This window comes from Meleagris gallopavo, unplaced genomic scaffold (genome assembly GCF_905368555.1).
Source record: "Meleagris gallopavo unplaced genomic scaffold, MGAL_WU_HG_1.1 scaffold_22, whole genome shotgun sequence".
NCBI lineage: Eukaryota > Metazoa > Chordata > Aves > Galliformes > Phasianidae > Meleagris > Meleagris gallopavo.
The window spans coordinates 18,307-35,312 of record NW_028147036.1 but is presented as its reverse complement, the minus strand read 5'-3'; the positions used below and the strand labels follow the sequence as shown (position 1 = coordinate 35,312).

At 63.9% G+C, this 17,006-nt stretch overlaps 1 protein-coding gene across 1 annotated transcript; it reads left to right on the top strand.

Moving 5' to 3' along the window:
• The first annotated feature begins 2,761 nt into the window (after positions 1–2,761).
• LOC146541907 (uncharacterized) lies at positions 2,762–11,948 on the top strand. Its single transcript, XM_085215371.1, has 4 exons — positions 2,762–8,455; positions 9,668–9,754; positions 9,888–10,326; positions 11,912–11,948. The coding sequence occupies exons 1-4, from the start codon at positions 8,239–8,241 to the stop codon at positions 11,946–11,948; spliced, it is 780 nt and encodes a 259-aa protein (XP_085071497.1). The 5' UTR covers positions 2,762–8,238.
• The last annotated feature ends 5,058 nt before the right edge of the window (positions 11,949–17,006 follow it).

Genomic DNA, 17,006 nt, shown 5'->3' with positions numbered 1-17,006 from the left:
CCACCGATGCCACCAATAATCCCATCCATCCCAGAGATCCCACTGATCCCACTGACGCCACCCGTGATCCCATCCATCCCAGAGATCCCACTGATCCCACCGACGCCACCTGTGATCCCATCCATCCCAGAGATCCCACTGATCCCACTGACGCCACCCGTGATCCCATCCATCCCAGAGATCCCACTGATCCCACTGACGCAACCCGTGATCCCATCCATCCCAGAGATCCCACTGATCCCACTGACGCCACCCGTGATCCCATCCATCCCAGAGATCCCACTGATCCCACTGACGCCACCCGTGATCCCATCCATCCCAGAGATCCCACTGATCCCACCGATGCCACCAATAATCCCATCCATCCCAGAGATCCCACTGATCCCACTGACGCCACCCGTGATCCCATCCATCCCAGAGATCCCACTGATCCCACCGACGCCACCTGTGATCCCATCCATCCCAGAGATCCCACTGATCCCACTGACGCCACCCGTGATCCCATCCATCCCAGAGATCCCACTGATCCCACTGACGCCACCTGTGATCCCATCCATCCCAGAATCCCACTGATCCCCCTGATGCCACCCGTGATCCCATCCATCCCAGAATCCCACCCATCACACCAATCCCACCGATGACTCCGTCCATCTCAGTGATACCAGCGGTCCCACTGACGCCACCAATGCCACCAGTGCCACCAGTGATCCCACCCACCCCACTGATGATCCCAGCCATCCCACCATCCCAGCCATCCCACAAATCCCTCTGATGTCACCAGTGCCACCAACGATCCCAGTGATCTCAGCCATCCCGCTGCTGATCCCAGCCATCCCAGTGATCCCAGTGATCCCACCATCCCAGCGATCCCACCCATCCCACCGATGCCACCGATGATCCCACCGGTGACCTCACCCATGTCACCCGCTGATCTCATGACCCCCTGATGATCCCACCCGTCCCGTCCATCCCACTGATCCCACTGCTGATCCCACCCACGTTACCCATCAATTCCACGACCCCACTGATGATCTCATCCATCCCAGCAATCCCAGTGTTCCCACTGATGATCCCATCCATCCCAGTGATCCCAGGGATCCCAGTGTTCCCACTGATGATCCCATCCATCCCAGTGATCCCAGGGATCCCAGTGTTCCCACTGATGGTCCCATCCATCCCAGTGATCCCAGCGATCCCAGTGTTCCCACTGATGGTCCCATCCATCCCAGTGATCCCAGCGATCCCAGTGACCCCACTGATGATCCCATCCATCCCAGTGATCCCAGGGATCCCAGTGTTCCCACTGATGGTCCCATCCATCCCAGTGATCCCAGGGATCCCAGTGTTCCCACTGATGATCCCATCCATCCCAGTGATCCCAGCGATCCCAGTGTTCCCACTGATGGTCCCATCCATCCCAGTGATCCCAGGGATCCCAGTGTTCCCACTGATGGTCCCATCCATCCCAGTGATCCCAGGGATCCCAGTGTTCCCACTGATGGTCGCATCCATCCCAGTGATCCCAGTGATCCCAGCGATCCCAGGGACCCCACTGATGATCCCATCCATCCCAGTGATCCCAGGGATCCCAGTGTTCCCACTGATGGTCCCATCCATCCCAGTGATCCCAGGGATCCCAGTGTTCCCACTGATGGTCCCATCCATCCCAGTGATCCCAGCGATCCCAGGGACCCCACTGATGGTCCCATCCATCCCAGTGATCCCAGGGATCCCAGTGTTCCCACTGATGGTCCCATCCATCCCAGTGATCCCAGCGATCCCAGGGACCCCACTGATGGTCCCATCCATCCCAGTGATCCCAGGGATCCCAGTGTTCCCACTGATGGTCCCATCCATCCCAGTGATCCCAGTGATCCCAGTGTTCCCACTGATGGTCCCATCCATCCCAGTGATCCCAGCGATCCCAGGGACCCCACTGATGGTCCCATCCATCCCAGTGATCCCAGAGATCCCAGTGTTCCCACTGATGGTCCCATCCATCCCAGTGATCCCAGGGATCCCAGTGTTCCCACTGATGGTCCCATCCATCCCAGTGATCCCAGCGATCCCAGTGACCCCACTGATGATCCCATCCATCCCAGTGATCCCAGGGATCCCAGTGTTCCCACTGATGATCCCATCCATCCCAGTGATCCCAGGGATCCCAGTGTTCCCACTGATGATCCCATCCATCCCAGTGATCCCAGCGATCCCAGTGACCCCAATGATGGTCCCATCCATCCCAGTGATCCCAGGGATCCCAGTGTTCCCACTGATGGTCCCATCCATCCCAGTGATCCCAGGGATCCCAGTGTTCCCACTGATGGTCCCATCCATCCCAGTGATCCCAGCGATCCCAGTGACCCCACTGATGATCCCATCCATCCCAGTGATCCCAGGGATCCCAGTGTTCCCACTGATGATCCCATCCATCCCAGTGATCCCAGCGATCCCAATGACCCCACTGATGATCCCATCCATCCCAGTGATCCCAGCGATCCCAGTGACCCCAATGATGGTCCCATCCATCCCAGTGATCCCAGGGATCCCAGTGTTCCCACTGATGATCCCATCCATCCCAGTGATCCCAGGGATCCCAGTGTTCCCACTGATGGTCCCATCCATCCCAGTGATCCCAGCGATCCCAGTGACCCCACTGGTGATCCCACCCACCCCATTGATCCCATGATCCCACTGGTGATCTCACCCACCCCATTGATCCCAGGGATCCCACTGGTGATCTCACCCACCCCATTGATCCCATGATCCCACTGGTGATCTCACCCATCCCACTGATCCCATGATCCCACTGGTGATCTCACCCACCCCATTGATCCCATGATCCCACTGGTGATCTCACCCACCCCACTGATCCCATGATCCCACTGGTGATCTCACCCACCCCATTGATCCCATGATCCCACTGGTGATCCCACCCACCCCATTGATCCCATGATCCCACTGGTGATCTCACCCACCCCATTGATCCCATGATCCCATTGGTGATCTCACCCACCCCATTGATCCCATGATCCCACTGGTGATCTCACCCACCCCATTGATCCCATGATCCCACTGGTGATCTCACCCACCCCATTGATCCCATGATCCCACTGGTGATCCCACCCACTCCATTGATCCCATGATCCCACTGGTGATCCCACCCACCCCATTGATCCCATGATCCCACTGGTGATCTCACCCACCCCATTGATCCCACACCGATGGTCCCACCAGTGACATCTCACCCACTGATCTCATGAACCCACCAGTGATCCCCCCCCACTGATCCCACTGATGATCCCATCCATCCCAGTGATCCCACCGATGCCGACAACGATCCCACCGCTGCCATGTCACCCACTGATCCCACTGATGATCCCATCCATCCCATCATCCCACCCATCCCAGCGATTCCAGCGATCCCACTGATCCCACTAATCCCAGTGATGATCCCATCCATCCCATCATCCCACCCATCCCAGCGATTCCAGCGATCCCACTGATCCCACTGATGATCCCATCCATCCCAACCATCCCAGCCATCCCAACCATCCCACCAATGATCCCACTGATCCCGCCGATGCCAGCAATAATCCCACTGATGAGATTCCACTCGCTGATCCCATGACCCCATCCCGTGATCCCATGACCCCATCGATGATCCCATGACCCCATCCCATGATCCCATGACCCCATCCCGTGATCCCATGACCCCATCGATGATCCCATGACCCCATCCCGTGATCCCATGACCCCATGGATGATCCCATGACCCCATGGATGATCCCACCCATCCCACCATCCCAGCGATCCCAGGAATGCCTCCCATCCCACCGAAGATCCCCTCCATCCCCGCGATCCCACCCATCCCGGAGATCCCACCCATGCCACCGATGATCCCACCCACGATCCCACCCACGTCACCCATCAATCCCGTGACCCCACAGATGATCCCATCCATCCCAGTGATCCCAGTGGTGCCGCCGATGATCCCACCCGTATCACCCCCCGATCCCACTAATCCCACCAGTGATCCCATCAGTGCTCCCGCTCCTGCCCATCCCACCGATGATCCCAACGATCTCTGGGATCCATCCCAGCGATCCCAATAATCCCACTGATGATCCCACTGGTGACCCCACCCATATCACCCGTCAATCCCATGACCCCACCAGTGATCCCGCCCATCCCAGTGATCCCAGAGATCCCACCATCCCACCGATCCCACCGCTGATCCCATCAATCCCACCCATCCCACCACTGATCCCACTCATCCCACCAATAATCCCACCAATAATCCCACCAATAATCCCACCAATGATCCCACCCATCCCACTAATGCCATGGATGATCCCACCCATCCCACCCATCCCACATATCCCATCCATCCCAGTGATGCTACTGTTGATCCCACTGGTGGCGTCACCCACTGATCCCACACTCCCACCTACGATCCTAATTCCACCCTCCCAGCATCCCAATGGTGACCCCACCCACCCCACCATCCCACCCATCCCACCCATCCCACTGATCCCATCAACCCCCTCATCCCAACAGTGACCCCACCCATCCCACCCATCCCACCCATCCCAATGGTGATTCCTCCCCATCCCAATGTTGCCCTCCGACCCCGCAGTGACATCGGTGACCCCACAGTGCCATGGGTGACCCAAAATGCCATCAGTGACCCCGCAGTGCCATCGGTGACCCCACAGTGCCATTGGTGACCCAAAATGCCATCAGTGACCCCGCAGTGCCATGGGTGACCCTACAGTGCCATGGGTGACCCAAAATGCCATCAGTGACCCCGCAGTGCCATCGGTGACCCCACAGTGCCATCGGTGATCCAAAATGCCATCAGTGACCCCGCAGTGCCATGGGTGACCCCACAGTGCCATCGGTGACCCAAAATGCCATTGGTGACCCCACAGTGCCATCGGTGACCCCACAGTGCCATGGGTGACCCAAAATGCCATCAGTGACCCCACAGTGCCATCGGTGACCCCACAGTGCCATCAGTGACCCCGCAGTGCCATCAGTAACCCCACAGTGCCATTGGTGACCCCACAGTGCCATCGGTGACCCCACAGTGCCATCGGTGACCCAAAATGCCATCAGTGACCCCATAGTGCCATCGGTGACCCAAAATGCCATCAGTGACCCCACAGTGCCATCAGTGGCCCAAAATGCCATCAGTGACCCCACAGTGCCATCGGTGACCCCACAGTGCCATCAGTGACCCCGCAGTGCCATCAGTAACCCCACAGTGCCATTGGTGACCCCACAGTGCCATCGGTGACCCCACAGTGCCATCGGTGACCCAAAATGCCATCAGTGACCCCATAGTGCCATCGGTGACCCAAAATGCCATCAGTGACCCCACAGTGCCATCAGTGGCCCAAAATGCCATCAGTGACCCCACAGTGCCATCGGGGACCCCACAGTGCCATCAGTGACCCTGCAGTGCCATCGGTGACCCCGCAGTGCCATCGGTGACCCCACAGTGCCATCAGTGACCCCGCAGTGCCATCGGTGACCCCACAGTGCCATCGGCGACCCCACAGTGCCATCGGTGGCCCCACAGTGCCATGGGTGACCCAAAATGCCATCAGTGACCCCACAGTGCCATGGGTGACCCAAAATGCCATTGGTGACCCCACAGTGCCATCGGTGACCCAAAATGCCATCAGTGACCCCACAGTGCCATCGGTGACCCCACAGTGCCATGGGTGACCCTACAGTGCCATGGGTGACCCAAAATGCCATCAGTGACCCCGCAGTGCCATCGGTGACCCCACAAAGCCACCCCACCACCACCGCCGCCCCGCAGGCAGCACCCCCAGCTCCGTGTGCTTCATTCACCGCCCGGCGCCTTTGGGGTCAAAACTCCCCTCACTGCACCCCATGGGGGAGAGCGGTGCGGCACCGCCGGGACACCAGGAGACTGACTGTGGCAGCACCAGAACATCACCATGGCAGCACCAGAACGTCACCATGGCAGCACCAGAACATCACCTTGGACCATGGCGGCACCATAACATCACCATGGTGGCACCATAACATCACCGTGGTGGCACCATAACATCACCATGGACCATGGGAGCACCAGAATGTCACCGTGGCAGCACCAGAACGTTACCTTGGACCATGGCGGCACCATAACATCACCGTGGTGGCACCATAACGTCACCATGGCAGCACCAGAACATCACCTTGGACCATGGCGGCACCATAACATCACCATGGCGGCACCATAACATCACCGTGACAGCACCATAACATCACCGTGACAGCACCATAACATCACCACGGACCATGGGAGCACCAGAATGTCACCGTGGCAGCACCAGAACGTCACCATGGCAGCACCAGAACGTCACCTTGGACCATGGCGGCACCATAACATCACCGTGGCAGCACCATAACGTCACCACGGACCATGGGAGCACCAGAATGTCACCATGGGAACACTGGGATGTCACCTGGCAGCACCGGGACGTCACCGTGGACCATGGTGGCACCAGAATGTCACCATGGGAACACCAGAACGTCACCATGGGAACACCGGGATGTCACCTGGCAGCACCGGGACGTCACCGTGGACCATGGGAGCACCAGAATGTTACCGTGGCAGCACCATAACGTCACCATGGACCATACCAGAATGTCACCATGGGAACACTGGGACGTCACCTGGCAGCACCGGGACGTCACCATGGACCATGGCAGCACCGGAATGTCACCATGGCAGCACTGGGATGTCACCTGGCAGCACTGGGACGTCACCTTGTGAACACTGGGATGTCACCATGGCAGCACCGAGACGTCACCATGGACCATGGGAGCACCAGAATGTCACCCTGGCAGCACTGGGACGTCACCTTGTGAACATTGGGATGTCACCATGGCAGCACCGGGACGTCACCATGGACCATGGCAGCACCAGAATGTCACCATGGCAGCACTGGGATGTCACCTGGCAGCACCAGAATGTCACCATGGCAGCACTGGGACGTCACCATGGACCATGGGAGCACCAGAATGTCACCATGGCAGCACCAGGAGATCACCAAGGCAGCGCTGGGATGTCACCATGACAGCACCGAGATGTCACCATGGTGGTCCCAGGATGTCACCACGGGATCCCCAGAATACCAGCGTGGGGACATCACAATGTCACATGGCAGCACCGGAATGTCACCATGGGAACACCAGGAGGTCACCGTGGCAGCAGTGGCATGTCACCGCGGCCAACAGCACAGCAGTGTCACCGTGGCAGCACCGGGATGGCACCATGGCACTGTGTCTGAATGTCACCGTGACAACACCACGATGTCACCACGGGATCCCCAGAATACCAGCGTGGGAACATCACAATGTCACATGGCAGCACTGGGATGTCACCATGGCAACACCGGGATGTCACCATGGCGGTACTGTGGTGTCACCATGGCAGCACAGCAGTGTCACCACGGCAGCACCGGGCTGGCACATGGCAGCACCAGGATGTCACCATGGCCAACAGCACAGCAATGTCACTATGGCAGTGCCAGGATGTCACCATAAGGACACAGGGTGTCACCATGAGAACGCCAGGATGTCACCATGACAACACTGGGATGTCACCATGAGGACACAGGGTGTCACCATGACAACAGTGGGATGTCACCATGAGGACACAGGATGTCACCATGGCAGCACCAGAATGTCACCATGAGGACACAGGATGTCACCATGACAACACCGGGATGTCACCATGAGGACACAGGGTGTCACCATGACAACAGTGGGATGTCACCATGAGGACACAGGATGTCACCATGGCAGCACCAGAATGTCACCATGAGGACACAGGATGTCACCATGACAACACTGGGATGTCACCATGAGGACACAGGATGTCACCATGGCAGCACCAGAATGTCACCATGAGGACACAGAGTGTCACCATGACAACACCGGGATGTCGCCATGAGGACACCAGAATGTCACCATGGCAGCATCAGGATGTCACCATGACAACGCCAGAATGTCACCATGACAGCACCGGGATGTCACCATGACAACACCGGGATGTCGCCACGAGGACACCAGAATGTCACCATGGCAGCATCAGGATGTCACCGTGACAACACCAGGATGTCACCATGGCAGCACCGGGATGTCACCATGACAACACCGGGATGTCACCACGAGGACACCAGAATGTCACCATGACAACACCGGGATGTCACCATGAGGACACGGGGACGTCACCCTGGGAAGGCCGGAGCGCCCCCCGGCGGCACGGTGCCCAATGTCACCACGGCAGCCCGCGACGCCGCCACGCACCGCCTCTCCCGCGATCCGTCCGTTCCCCGCACGTCCCTCCCCCCCCTCCGCTCCTCCGCGTCCTCCGGCGCGGCCCCGACGCCGCCTCCGCCGCTCCGTGTGTCCGGCCGTCTGTCCGCCCGTGCGTCTGTCCGGCCGGCCGGGAAAATGCTTCGGTCCCGCAGCGGCGCGGAGCCGCACACGGAGTTGCGCGGGGACGCGGGACGGAGCGGATCGGCCGCGGGGCGGGGCGGGGCGGGGCGGTGCGGTGCGGGGCGGTGAGGGGCGGTGCTGTGCGGTGCTTTGTGGTGCTGGGCGGTGCGGGGCGGTGCTGTGCTGTGCGGTGCGGGGCGGTGCTTTGTGGTGCGGGGCGGTGCTGTGCTGTGCGGTGCTTTGTGGTGCAGTGCGGTGCTGTGCGGGGACGTGCGAAGCGGCGCAAATCGGCCGCGGTGCGGAGCGGAGTGGTGCGGATTGGCCGCGGTGTGGTGCGGGGCGGCGCTGTGCGGTGCGGTGCGGGGTGGTGTGGTGCGGTGTGGTGCGGTGCGGGGCGGTGTGGTGCGGAGCGGGGCGGCGCTGCGCTGTGCGGTGCTGAGTTGCGGTGCGGTGCTGTGAGGCGCTGCGCTGTGCAGTGCCGTGCGGTGCGGTGTGTTGTGGTGCTGTGCGGCGCTGTGAGTTGCGGTGCGGTGCGGTGCCGTGAGTTGCGGTGCTGTGCGGTGCTGTGAGTTGCGGTGTTGTGCGGTGCTGTGATATGCGGTGCTGTGTGGCGCTGTGATATGCGGTGCTGTGCGGCGCTGTGAGTTGCGGTGCGGTGCGGTGCTGTGCGGCGCCGTGAGTTGCGGTGCTGTGCGGTGCTGTGAGTTGCGGTGCTGTGCGGCACTGTGAGTTGCGGTGCGGTGCTGTGAGTTGCGGTGCTGTGCGGCGCTGTGAGTTGCGGTGCCGTGCGGCACTGTGAGTTGCGGTGCTGTGAGTTGCGGTGCTGTGCGGTGCGGTGCTGTGCGGCGCTGTGAGTTGCGGTGCTGTGCGGTGCTGTGAGTTGCGGTGCTGTGCGGCGCTGTGAGTTGCGGTGCTGTGCGGTGCTGTGAGTTGCGGTGCTGTGCGGCGCTGTGAGTTGCGGTGCTGTGCGGCGCTGTGAGTTGCGGTGCTGTGCGGTGCGGTGCTGTGCGGCGCTGTGAGTTGCGGTGCGGTGCGGTGCTGTGCGGCACTGTGAGTTGCGGTGTGGTGCGGTGCTGTGCGGCACTGTGAGTTGCGGTGCGGTGCTGTGCGGCGCTGTGAGTTGCGGTGCGGTGCGGTGCTGTGCGGTGCGGTGCTGTGCGGCGCTGCCGGCCCGGGCCGACGCTCGCTCTCTCTCCGGCAGACGTCGCTTCGCAGCCGCACGGCGATCCTCGGCTGGATGGCGGCCGTGCGGCGGCCGTGGAGCGGAGCGGGGGCGGCACCGGCGAAGGTAACGGCTGGGGGGGGGGGGGAGGGGGCGGTGCGGGGGTCCGGGCTGAGGGCTGGGGGGGCGGGGGGCGGCGCGGTGCTGCCGGCTGCGCTCGGGGCGTCTCATCCCATCTCTGTGTCCGCTTCTGTCGTAGTGCCGTTGGACGCCCATCGCGCCGCCGCGCCCGGAGCCGGGGGAGGGGAGGGGGCGGCCCGGACGAAGGCGGAGATGCGGTCGCCCCCCGGCCCCGCACCACCCCCCGCCCCCCGCAGCATCCATCCATCCATCCGTCCATCCGTCCGTCCGTCCGCCCGTCCATTCACCCATCAGTCCGTCCGTCCACCCGCCCCTCCGTCCGCTCGTCCGTCCGTCCGTCCTTCAGCGCTCCTCTCATTTCTCAGTTCCGCTTCGGCCCCGCACCGCCCCGCACCGCTCCGCCGGGGATCCTTTGATTTGGGGAGGGGGCGAAAGGCCCAAAGCGGCCGCGTCCATAACGGGAATCGTTTGTACGGCGGCGGAGGCAGTAAAAAAGAGATCCTGCAAAGCAGCCGGCAGCAACGCGTGCTCTGTTACCCCCGGGGCGGGGGGGTGGGGTGGGGTGGGGGTTGGATGCGGGGCGGGGGGCGGCGGGGGGGGCGGGACCCCCAGCGGGTGCGGGCGGTGCACGGAGAGCGCTCCGCTGCGGGGAGGGACCCCGGAGCTCCGGGCTGTGGGGCGGGGAGGGGTTGGGGGGTGGCTGCGGGGGGCACTGACCCTCCCGTGCCGAGTGCTGCTATGGGGCGATGTGGGGCAGTGCCCCCTGTGTGCCGTTATGGGGCGATGTGGGGCAGTGCCCCCTGTGTGCCGCTATGGGGCGATGTGGGGCAGTGCCTCCTGTGTGCCGCTATGGGGCGATGTGGGGCAGTGCCCCCTGTGTGCCGCTATGGGGCGATGTGGGGCAGTGCCCCCTGTGTGCCGCTATGGGGCGATGTGGGGCAGTGCCCCCTGTGTGCCGCTATGGGGCGATGTGGGGCAGTGCCCCCTGTGTGCCGCTATGGGGCGATGTGGGGCAGTGCCCCCTATGTGCTGTTATGGGGCGATGTGGGGCAGTGCCTCCTGTGTGCTGCTATGGGACGATGCGGGGCAGTGCCCCCTATGTGCTGTTATGGGGCGATGTGGGGCAGTGCCCCCTGTGTGCTGCTATGGGGCGATGTGGGGCAGTGCCCCCTGTGTGCTGTTATGGGGCGATGCGGGGCAGTGCCTCCTGTGTGCTGCTATGGGGCGATGTGGGGCAGTGCCCCCTGTGTGCTGCTATGGGGCGATGTGGGGCAGTGCCCCCTGTGTGCCGCTATGGGGCGATGTGGGGCAGTGCCCCCTGTGTACTGTTATGGGGCGATGTGGGGCAGTGCCCCCTGTGTGCTGTTATGGGGCGATGTGGGGCAGTGCCCCCTGTGTGCTGTTATGGGGCGATGTGGGGCAGTGCCTCCTGTGTGCTGCTATGGGACGATGCGGGGCAGTGCCCCCTATGTGCTGTTATGGGGCGATGCGGGGCAGTGCCTCCTGTGTGCTGCTATGGGGCGATGTGGGGCAGTGCCCCCTGTGTGCTGCTATGGGGCGATGTGGGGCAGTGCCCCCTGTGTGCTGCTATGGGACGATGTGAGGCAGTGCCCCCTGTGTGCTGCTATGGGGCGATGTGGGGCAGTGCCCCCTGTGTGCCGCTATGGGGCGATGTGGGGCAGTGCCCTCTATGTGCCGTTATGGGGCGATATGGGGCAGTGCCCCCTGTGTGCCGTTATGGGGCGATGTGGGGCAGTGCCCCCTGTGTGCTGTTATGGGGCGATGTGGGGCAGTGCCTCCTGTGTGCTGCTATGGGGCGATGCGGGGCAGTGCCCCCTGTGTGCCGCTATGGGGCGATGTGGGTCAGTGCCCCCTGTGTGCCGCTATAGGGCGATGTGGGTCAGTGCCCCCTATGTGCCGTTATGGGGCGATGTGGGGCAGTGCCCCCTGTGTGCCGCTATGGGGCGATGTGGGGCAGTGCCCCCTGTGTGCCGCTATGGGGCGATGTGGGGCAGTGCTCCCTATATGCTGCTGTTGGACGATGTGAGGCCGCCGTGGCCACCAGGGGCGCTGTGGGTCACCGTTGGCCGCCAGGACCCCTCGTTCTCCGCCCCCCCCCCCCGCACAGTTCCTTCCCCGCAGCGCAGCCCCGACGCGGGACCCCGCGCTGCCCCATTGAGCCCCACCGGTCCCCCCCCGTCCCCCTCCTGCCCCCGACTCCATCCCAAAGAGCCCACCCGCCCCCCGCCTCCAACCCCGTCCCCTTTCCCCCCCTGGGACCCCCGCCGAGGTCACCCCCACCTGCTTCCCCTCCCCCACGGGGTCACTCCCCACCTCCATCCCTTCCCCCCCCCGGAGACCCCCAGCCGGGTCCCCTTCCCTCCCCATCCCAACGTCCCCATCTGCCCCACACCCCGACCCCCCCATCCTCCGCCCCCAGAGACCCCCGTCGGTGTCACCCCCACTTCCATCCCCTCCCCTACGTGCCCCCCCCCCCCCCCCCCTCTCTCCCCGGAGACCCCCACCGGGGTCACCCCTAAAACGCCGCCCCCAGCCGCAGCTCCATCCCAGGAGATGGGAAAGGGGGGAGGGGGGGTCCCGTCCCCACGGCTGAGGCTGCGGGACCCCGCTCCGCTCCCCCGCACACAGGGGGACCCCAAATCCCCTGAGATCCCCGCTCCCCTCCATCGGTGCTGCGCTGCCGCGGGGGGGCGACGGTGCCGGCTGTGCCGTGAGCCCGGCGTGCTGCGGTGCTGCAGGAGCTGCTCGGCGGCTGTGGGGCAGGGGATGCTGTGGGGCAGGGGATGCTGTGGGGCGGGGGATGCTGAGGAGCAGGGGATGCTGCGGGGCAGGGGATGCTATAGGGCAGGGGCTGCTGTGGGGCAGGGGCTGCTATAGGGCAGGGGCTGCTGTGGGGCAGGGGATGCTATAGGGCAGGGGCTGCTGTGGGGCAGGGGATGCTATAGGGCAGGGGCTGCTGTGGGGCAGGGGATGCTGAGGGTCAGGGATGCTGTGGGGCAGGGGATGCTATAGGGCAGGGGATGCTGTGGGGCAGGGGATGCTGAGGGGCAGAGGCTGCTGTGGGGCAGGGGATGCTATAGGGCAGGGGCTGCTGAGGGGCAGGGGCTGCTATAGGGCAGGGGCTGCTGTGGGGCAGGGGATGCTATGGGGCAGGGGCTGCTGTGGGGCATGGGATGCTATAGGGCAGGGGATGCTGAGGGGCAGGGGATGCTATAGGGCAGGGGATGCTGAGGGGCAGGGGCTGCTGTGGGGCCAATGCTGCGGGGCAGGGGCTGCTATGGGGCAGGGGATGCTGCGGGGCAGGGGATGCTATGGGGCAGGGGATGCTGTGGGGCAGGGGATGCTGTGCGGCAGGGGATGCTGTGGAGCAGGGGATGCTGTGGGGCAGGGGATGCTGAGGGGCAGGGGATGCTGAGGGGAAGGGGATGCTGTGGGGCAGGGGATGCTGTGGGGCATGGGCTGCTGTGGGGCAGGGGCTGCTGTGGGGCAGGGGATGCTGTGGGGCAGGGGATGCTGCGGGGCAGGGGATGCTGTGGGGCATGGGCTGCTGTGGGGCAGGGGATGCTAAGGGGCAGGGGATGCTGAGGGGCAGGGGCTGCTGTGGGGCATGGGATGCTGTGGGGCAGGGGCTGCTGTGGGGCAGGGGCTTCTGTGCGGCAGGGGCTGCTATAGGGCATGGGCTGCTGTGGGGCAGGGGATGCTGTGGGGCAGGGGATGCTGTGGGGCATGGGCTGCTGTGGGGCCAATGCTGCGGGGCAGGGGCTGAGGGGCAGGGGATGCTGTGGGGCATGGGCTGCTGTGGGGCATGGGATGCTGAGGGGCAGGGGATGCTGTGGGGCAGTGGCTGCTGTGGAGCAGGGGATGCTGTGGAGCAGGGGATGCTGTGGGGCAGGGGATGCTGTGGGGCAGTGGCTGCTGTGGAGCAGGGGATGCTGAGGGGTAGGGGATGCTGAGGGGCAGGGGATGCTGTGGGGCAGTGGCTGCTGTGGAGCAGGGGATGCTATAGGGCAGGGGATGCTGTGGGGCAGGGGATGCTGCGGGGCAGGGGATGCTGTGGGGCAGGGATGCTGTGGGGGATGGGCTGCTATGGGGCAGGGGATGCTATGGGGCAGGGGCTGCTGTGGGGCAGGGGATGCTGAGGGGCAGGGGATGCTGCGGGGCAGGGGATGCTGTGGGGCAGGGGCTGCTGCGGGGCAGGGGGATGCTATAGGGCAGGGGCTGCTGTGGGGCAGGGGATGCTGAGGGGCAGGGGATGCTGTGGGGCAGGGGATGCTGAGGGAAGGGGATGCTGAGGGAAGGGGATGCTATAGGGCAAGGGCCGCTATGGGGCAGAGGACGCTATAGGGCAGGGGCTGCTGTGGGGCATGGGCTGCTATGGGGCAGGGGATGCTGAGGGGAAGGGGATGCTGAGGGGAAGGGGATGCTATAGGGCATGGGCCGCTATGGGGCAGGGGATGCTATAGGGCAGGGGCTGCTGTGCGGCAGGGGATGCTATACGGCAGGGGCTGCTGTGGGGCAGGGGATGCTATACGGCAGGGGCTGCTGTGGGGCCAATGCTGTGGGGCAGGGGATGCTGTGGGGCAGGGGATGCTATAGGGCAGGGGATGCTGTGCGGCAGGGGGATGCTATAGAGCAAGGGCTGCTGTGGGGCAGGGGATGCTGAGGGGCAGGGGATGCTGTGGGGCAGGGGATGCTATAGGGCAGGGGATGCTGTGGGGCAGGGGATGCTGAGGGGTAGCGGATGCTGAGGGGCAGGGGCTGCTGTGGGGCAGGGGATGCTGTGGGACATGAGCTGCTGTGGGGAAGAAGATGCTGTGGGGCATGGACTGCTGTGGGGCATGGGCTGCTGCGGGGCAGGGGCTGCTGTGGGGCAGGGGATGCTGAGGGGCAGGGGATGCTGTGGGGCAGGGGATGCTATAGGGCAGGGGATGCTGTGGGGCAGGGGATGCTGCGGGGCAGGGGATGCTGTGGGGCATGGGCTGCTATGGGGCAGGGGATGCTGAGGGAAGGGGATGCTATAGGGCAAGGGCCGCTATGGGGCAGGGGACGCTATAGGGCAGGGGCTGCTGTGGGGCATGGGCTGCTATGGGGCAGGGGAAGCTGCGAGGCAGGGGATGCTGTGGGGCAGGTGTCACTGTGGGGCAGATGTTGCTGTGGGGCAGGTGTCACTGTGGGGCAGGTGTCACCTTGGGGCCGGAGTCACCGTGGGGCAGGTGCTGCTGTGGGGCAGGTCTGCTGTGGGGCAGGTATCGCTGTGGGGCAGGTGTCACCGTGGGGCAGGAGTCACTGTGGGGCAGGTGCTGCTGTGGGGCAGGTGTCACCGTGGGGCAGGTGTCACCGTGGGGCAGGTGTCGCCATGGGGCAGGTGTCGCTGTGGGGCAGGTGCTGCTGTGGGGCAGGTGCTGCTGTGGGGCAGGTGTCACCGTGGGGCAGGTGTCGCCGTGGGGCAGTTGCTGCTGTGGGGCCCCACACTGCAGCTCTGTGTTCCGCACTGCAGCGGTGCTGGGGCTGCACCGCTCCTGCAGCAGTTGCTGCACTGCATGTGGGCCCCAGTGCGCCTGCAGCTGCAGCCAGCGCTGTTGCAGCTGTGATGGTTGCAGCAGTGGGGCTGCTCCGGGGGCTGCAGCCCTGCAGCGTTGTGATGCTGTATGGGGCAGGGCGGGGGGACGCAGCGCCAGGACCCACATCTGGGTGTGGGGCTGCCCCAGTGCAGCTCTGAGCGGTGCAGCACAGCCCCAATGAGGCCCCAGTGCAGCCCCAATGCAGCCCCGACCCACTGCGGTGCTGCATCTATCTCTGCAGAATGGAAGCGGAGATGGGGAGAAGAGCCGACAGTGGAGGAGCTGCAGTGGGTGCAAGAAATGCAGAGGTGTGGGGCAGCGATGCATGGGGTGGGGTGGGGTGGGATGGGGTGGGATGGGGTGGGATGGGATGGGATGGGATGGGATGGGGTGGGTGGTGGGATGGGATGGGATGGGATTGGGATGGGATGGGATGGGATGGGATTTGGGTGAAATGGGATGGGGTGGGGTGGGATGGGATGGGGTGGGGTGGGATGGGATGGGATGGGATGGGATGGGATGGGATGGGATGGGATGGGGTGGGATGGGATGGGATGGGATGGGGTGAAATGGGATGGGTGGGGTGGGATGGGATGGGGTGGGGTGGGATGGGATGGGATGGGATGGGGTGAAATGGGATGGGGGGGGTGGGATGGGATGGGGTGGGGTGGGATGGGATGGGATGGGATGGGATGGGATGGGATGGGGTGGGATGGGATGGGGTGGGGTGGGGTGGGATGGGATGGGGTGGGATGGGATGGGGTGGGATGGGATGGGATGGGATGGGATGGGGTGGGATGGGATGGGATGGGATGGGATGGGTGGGGGAATGGGATGGGATGGGATGGGATGGGATGGGATGGGATGGGATGGGGATGGGGATGGGGTGGGTGGGATGGGATGGGATGGGATGGGGATGGGGATGGGGTGGGGTGGATGGGATGGGATGGGATGGGATGGGGTGGGATGGGGTGGGATGGGATGGGATGGGATGGGGATGGGGATGGGGATGGAGGTGGGGTGGGATGGGATGGGATGGGATGGGATGGGATGGGATGGGATGGGATGATGGGGATGGGATGGATGGGATGGATGGGATGGGATGGGATGGGTGGATGGATGGGATGGGATGGGGATGGATGGGATGGTGGGATGGGATGGGATGGGATGGAGGATGGTGGGATGGATGGGATGGGATGGATGGGATGGGATGGGATGGGATGGGATGGGATGGGGATGGGATGGGATGGGATGGGATGGATGGGATGGGATGGGATGGGATGGGATGGGATGGGATGGGATGGGATGGATGGGATGGGATGGGATGGGATGGGATGGGATGGGATGGGGATGGGATGGGATGGGATGGGATGGATGGGATGGGGATGGGATGGGATGGGATGGGATGGGTGGATGGTGGGATGGGATGGGATGGGATGGATGGATGGGATGGATGGGGATGGGATGGGATGGGATGGATGGATGGATGGATGGGATGGGGATGGGATGGGGTGGGATGGGATGGGATGGGAGGATGGGATGGGATGGGATGGGATGGGATGGTGGGATGGATGGGATGGGATGGGGGATGGGTGGTGGGGTGGGGGTGGGTGGGGTGGTGGTGGGTGGGGTGGGGTGGGATGGGTGGGAGGGTG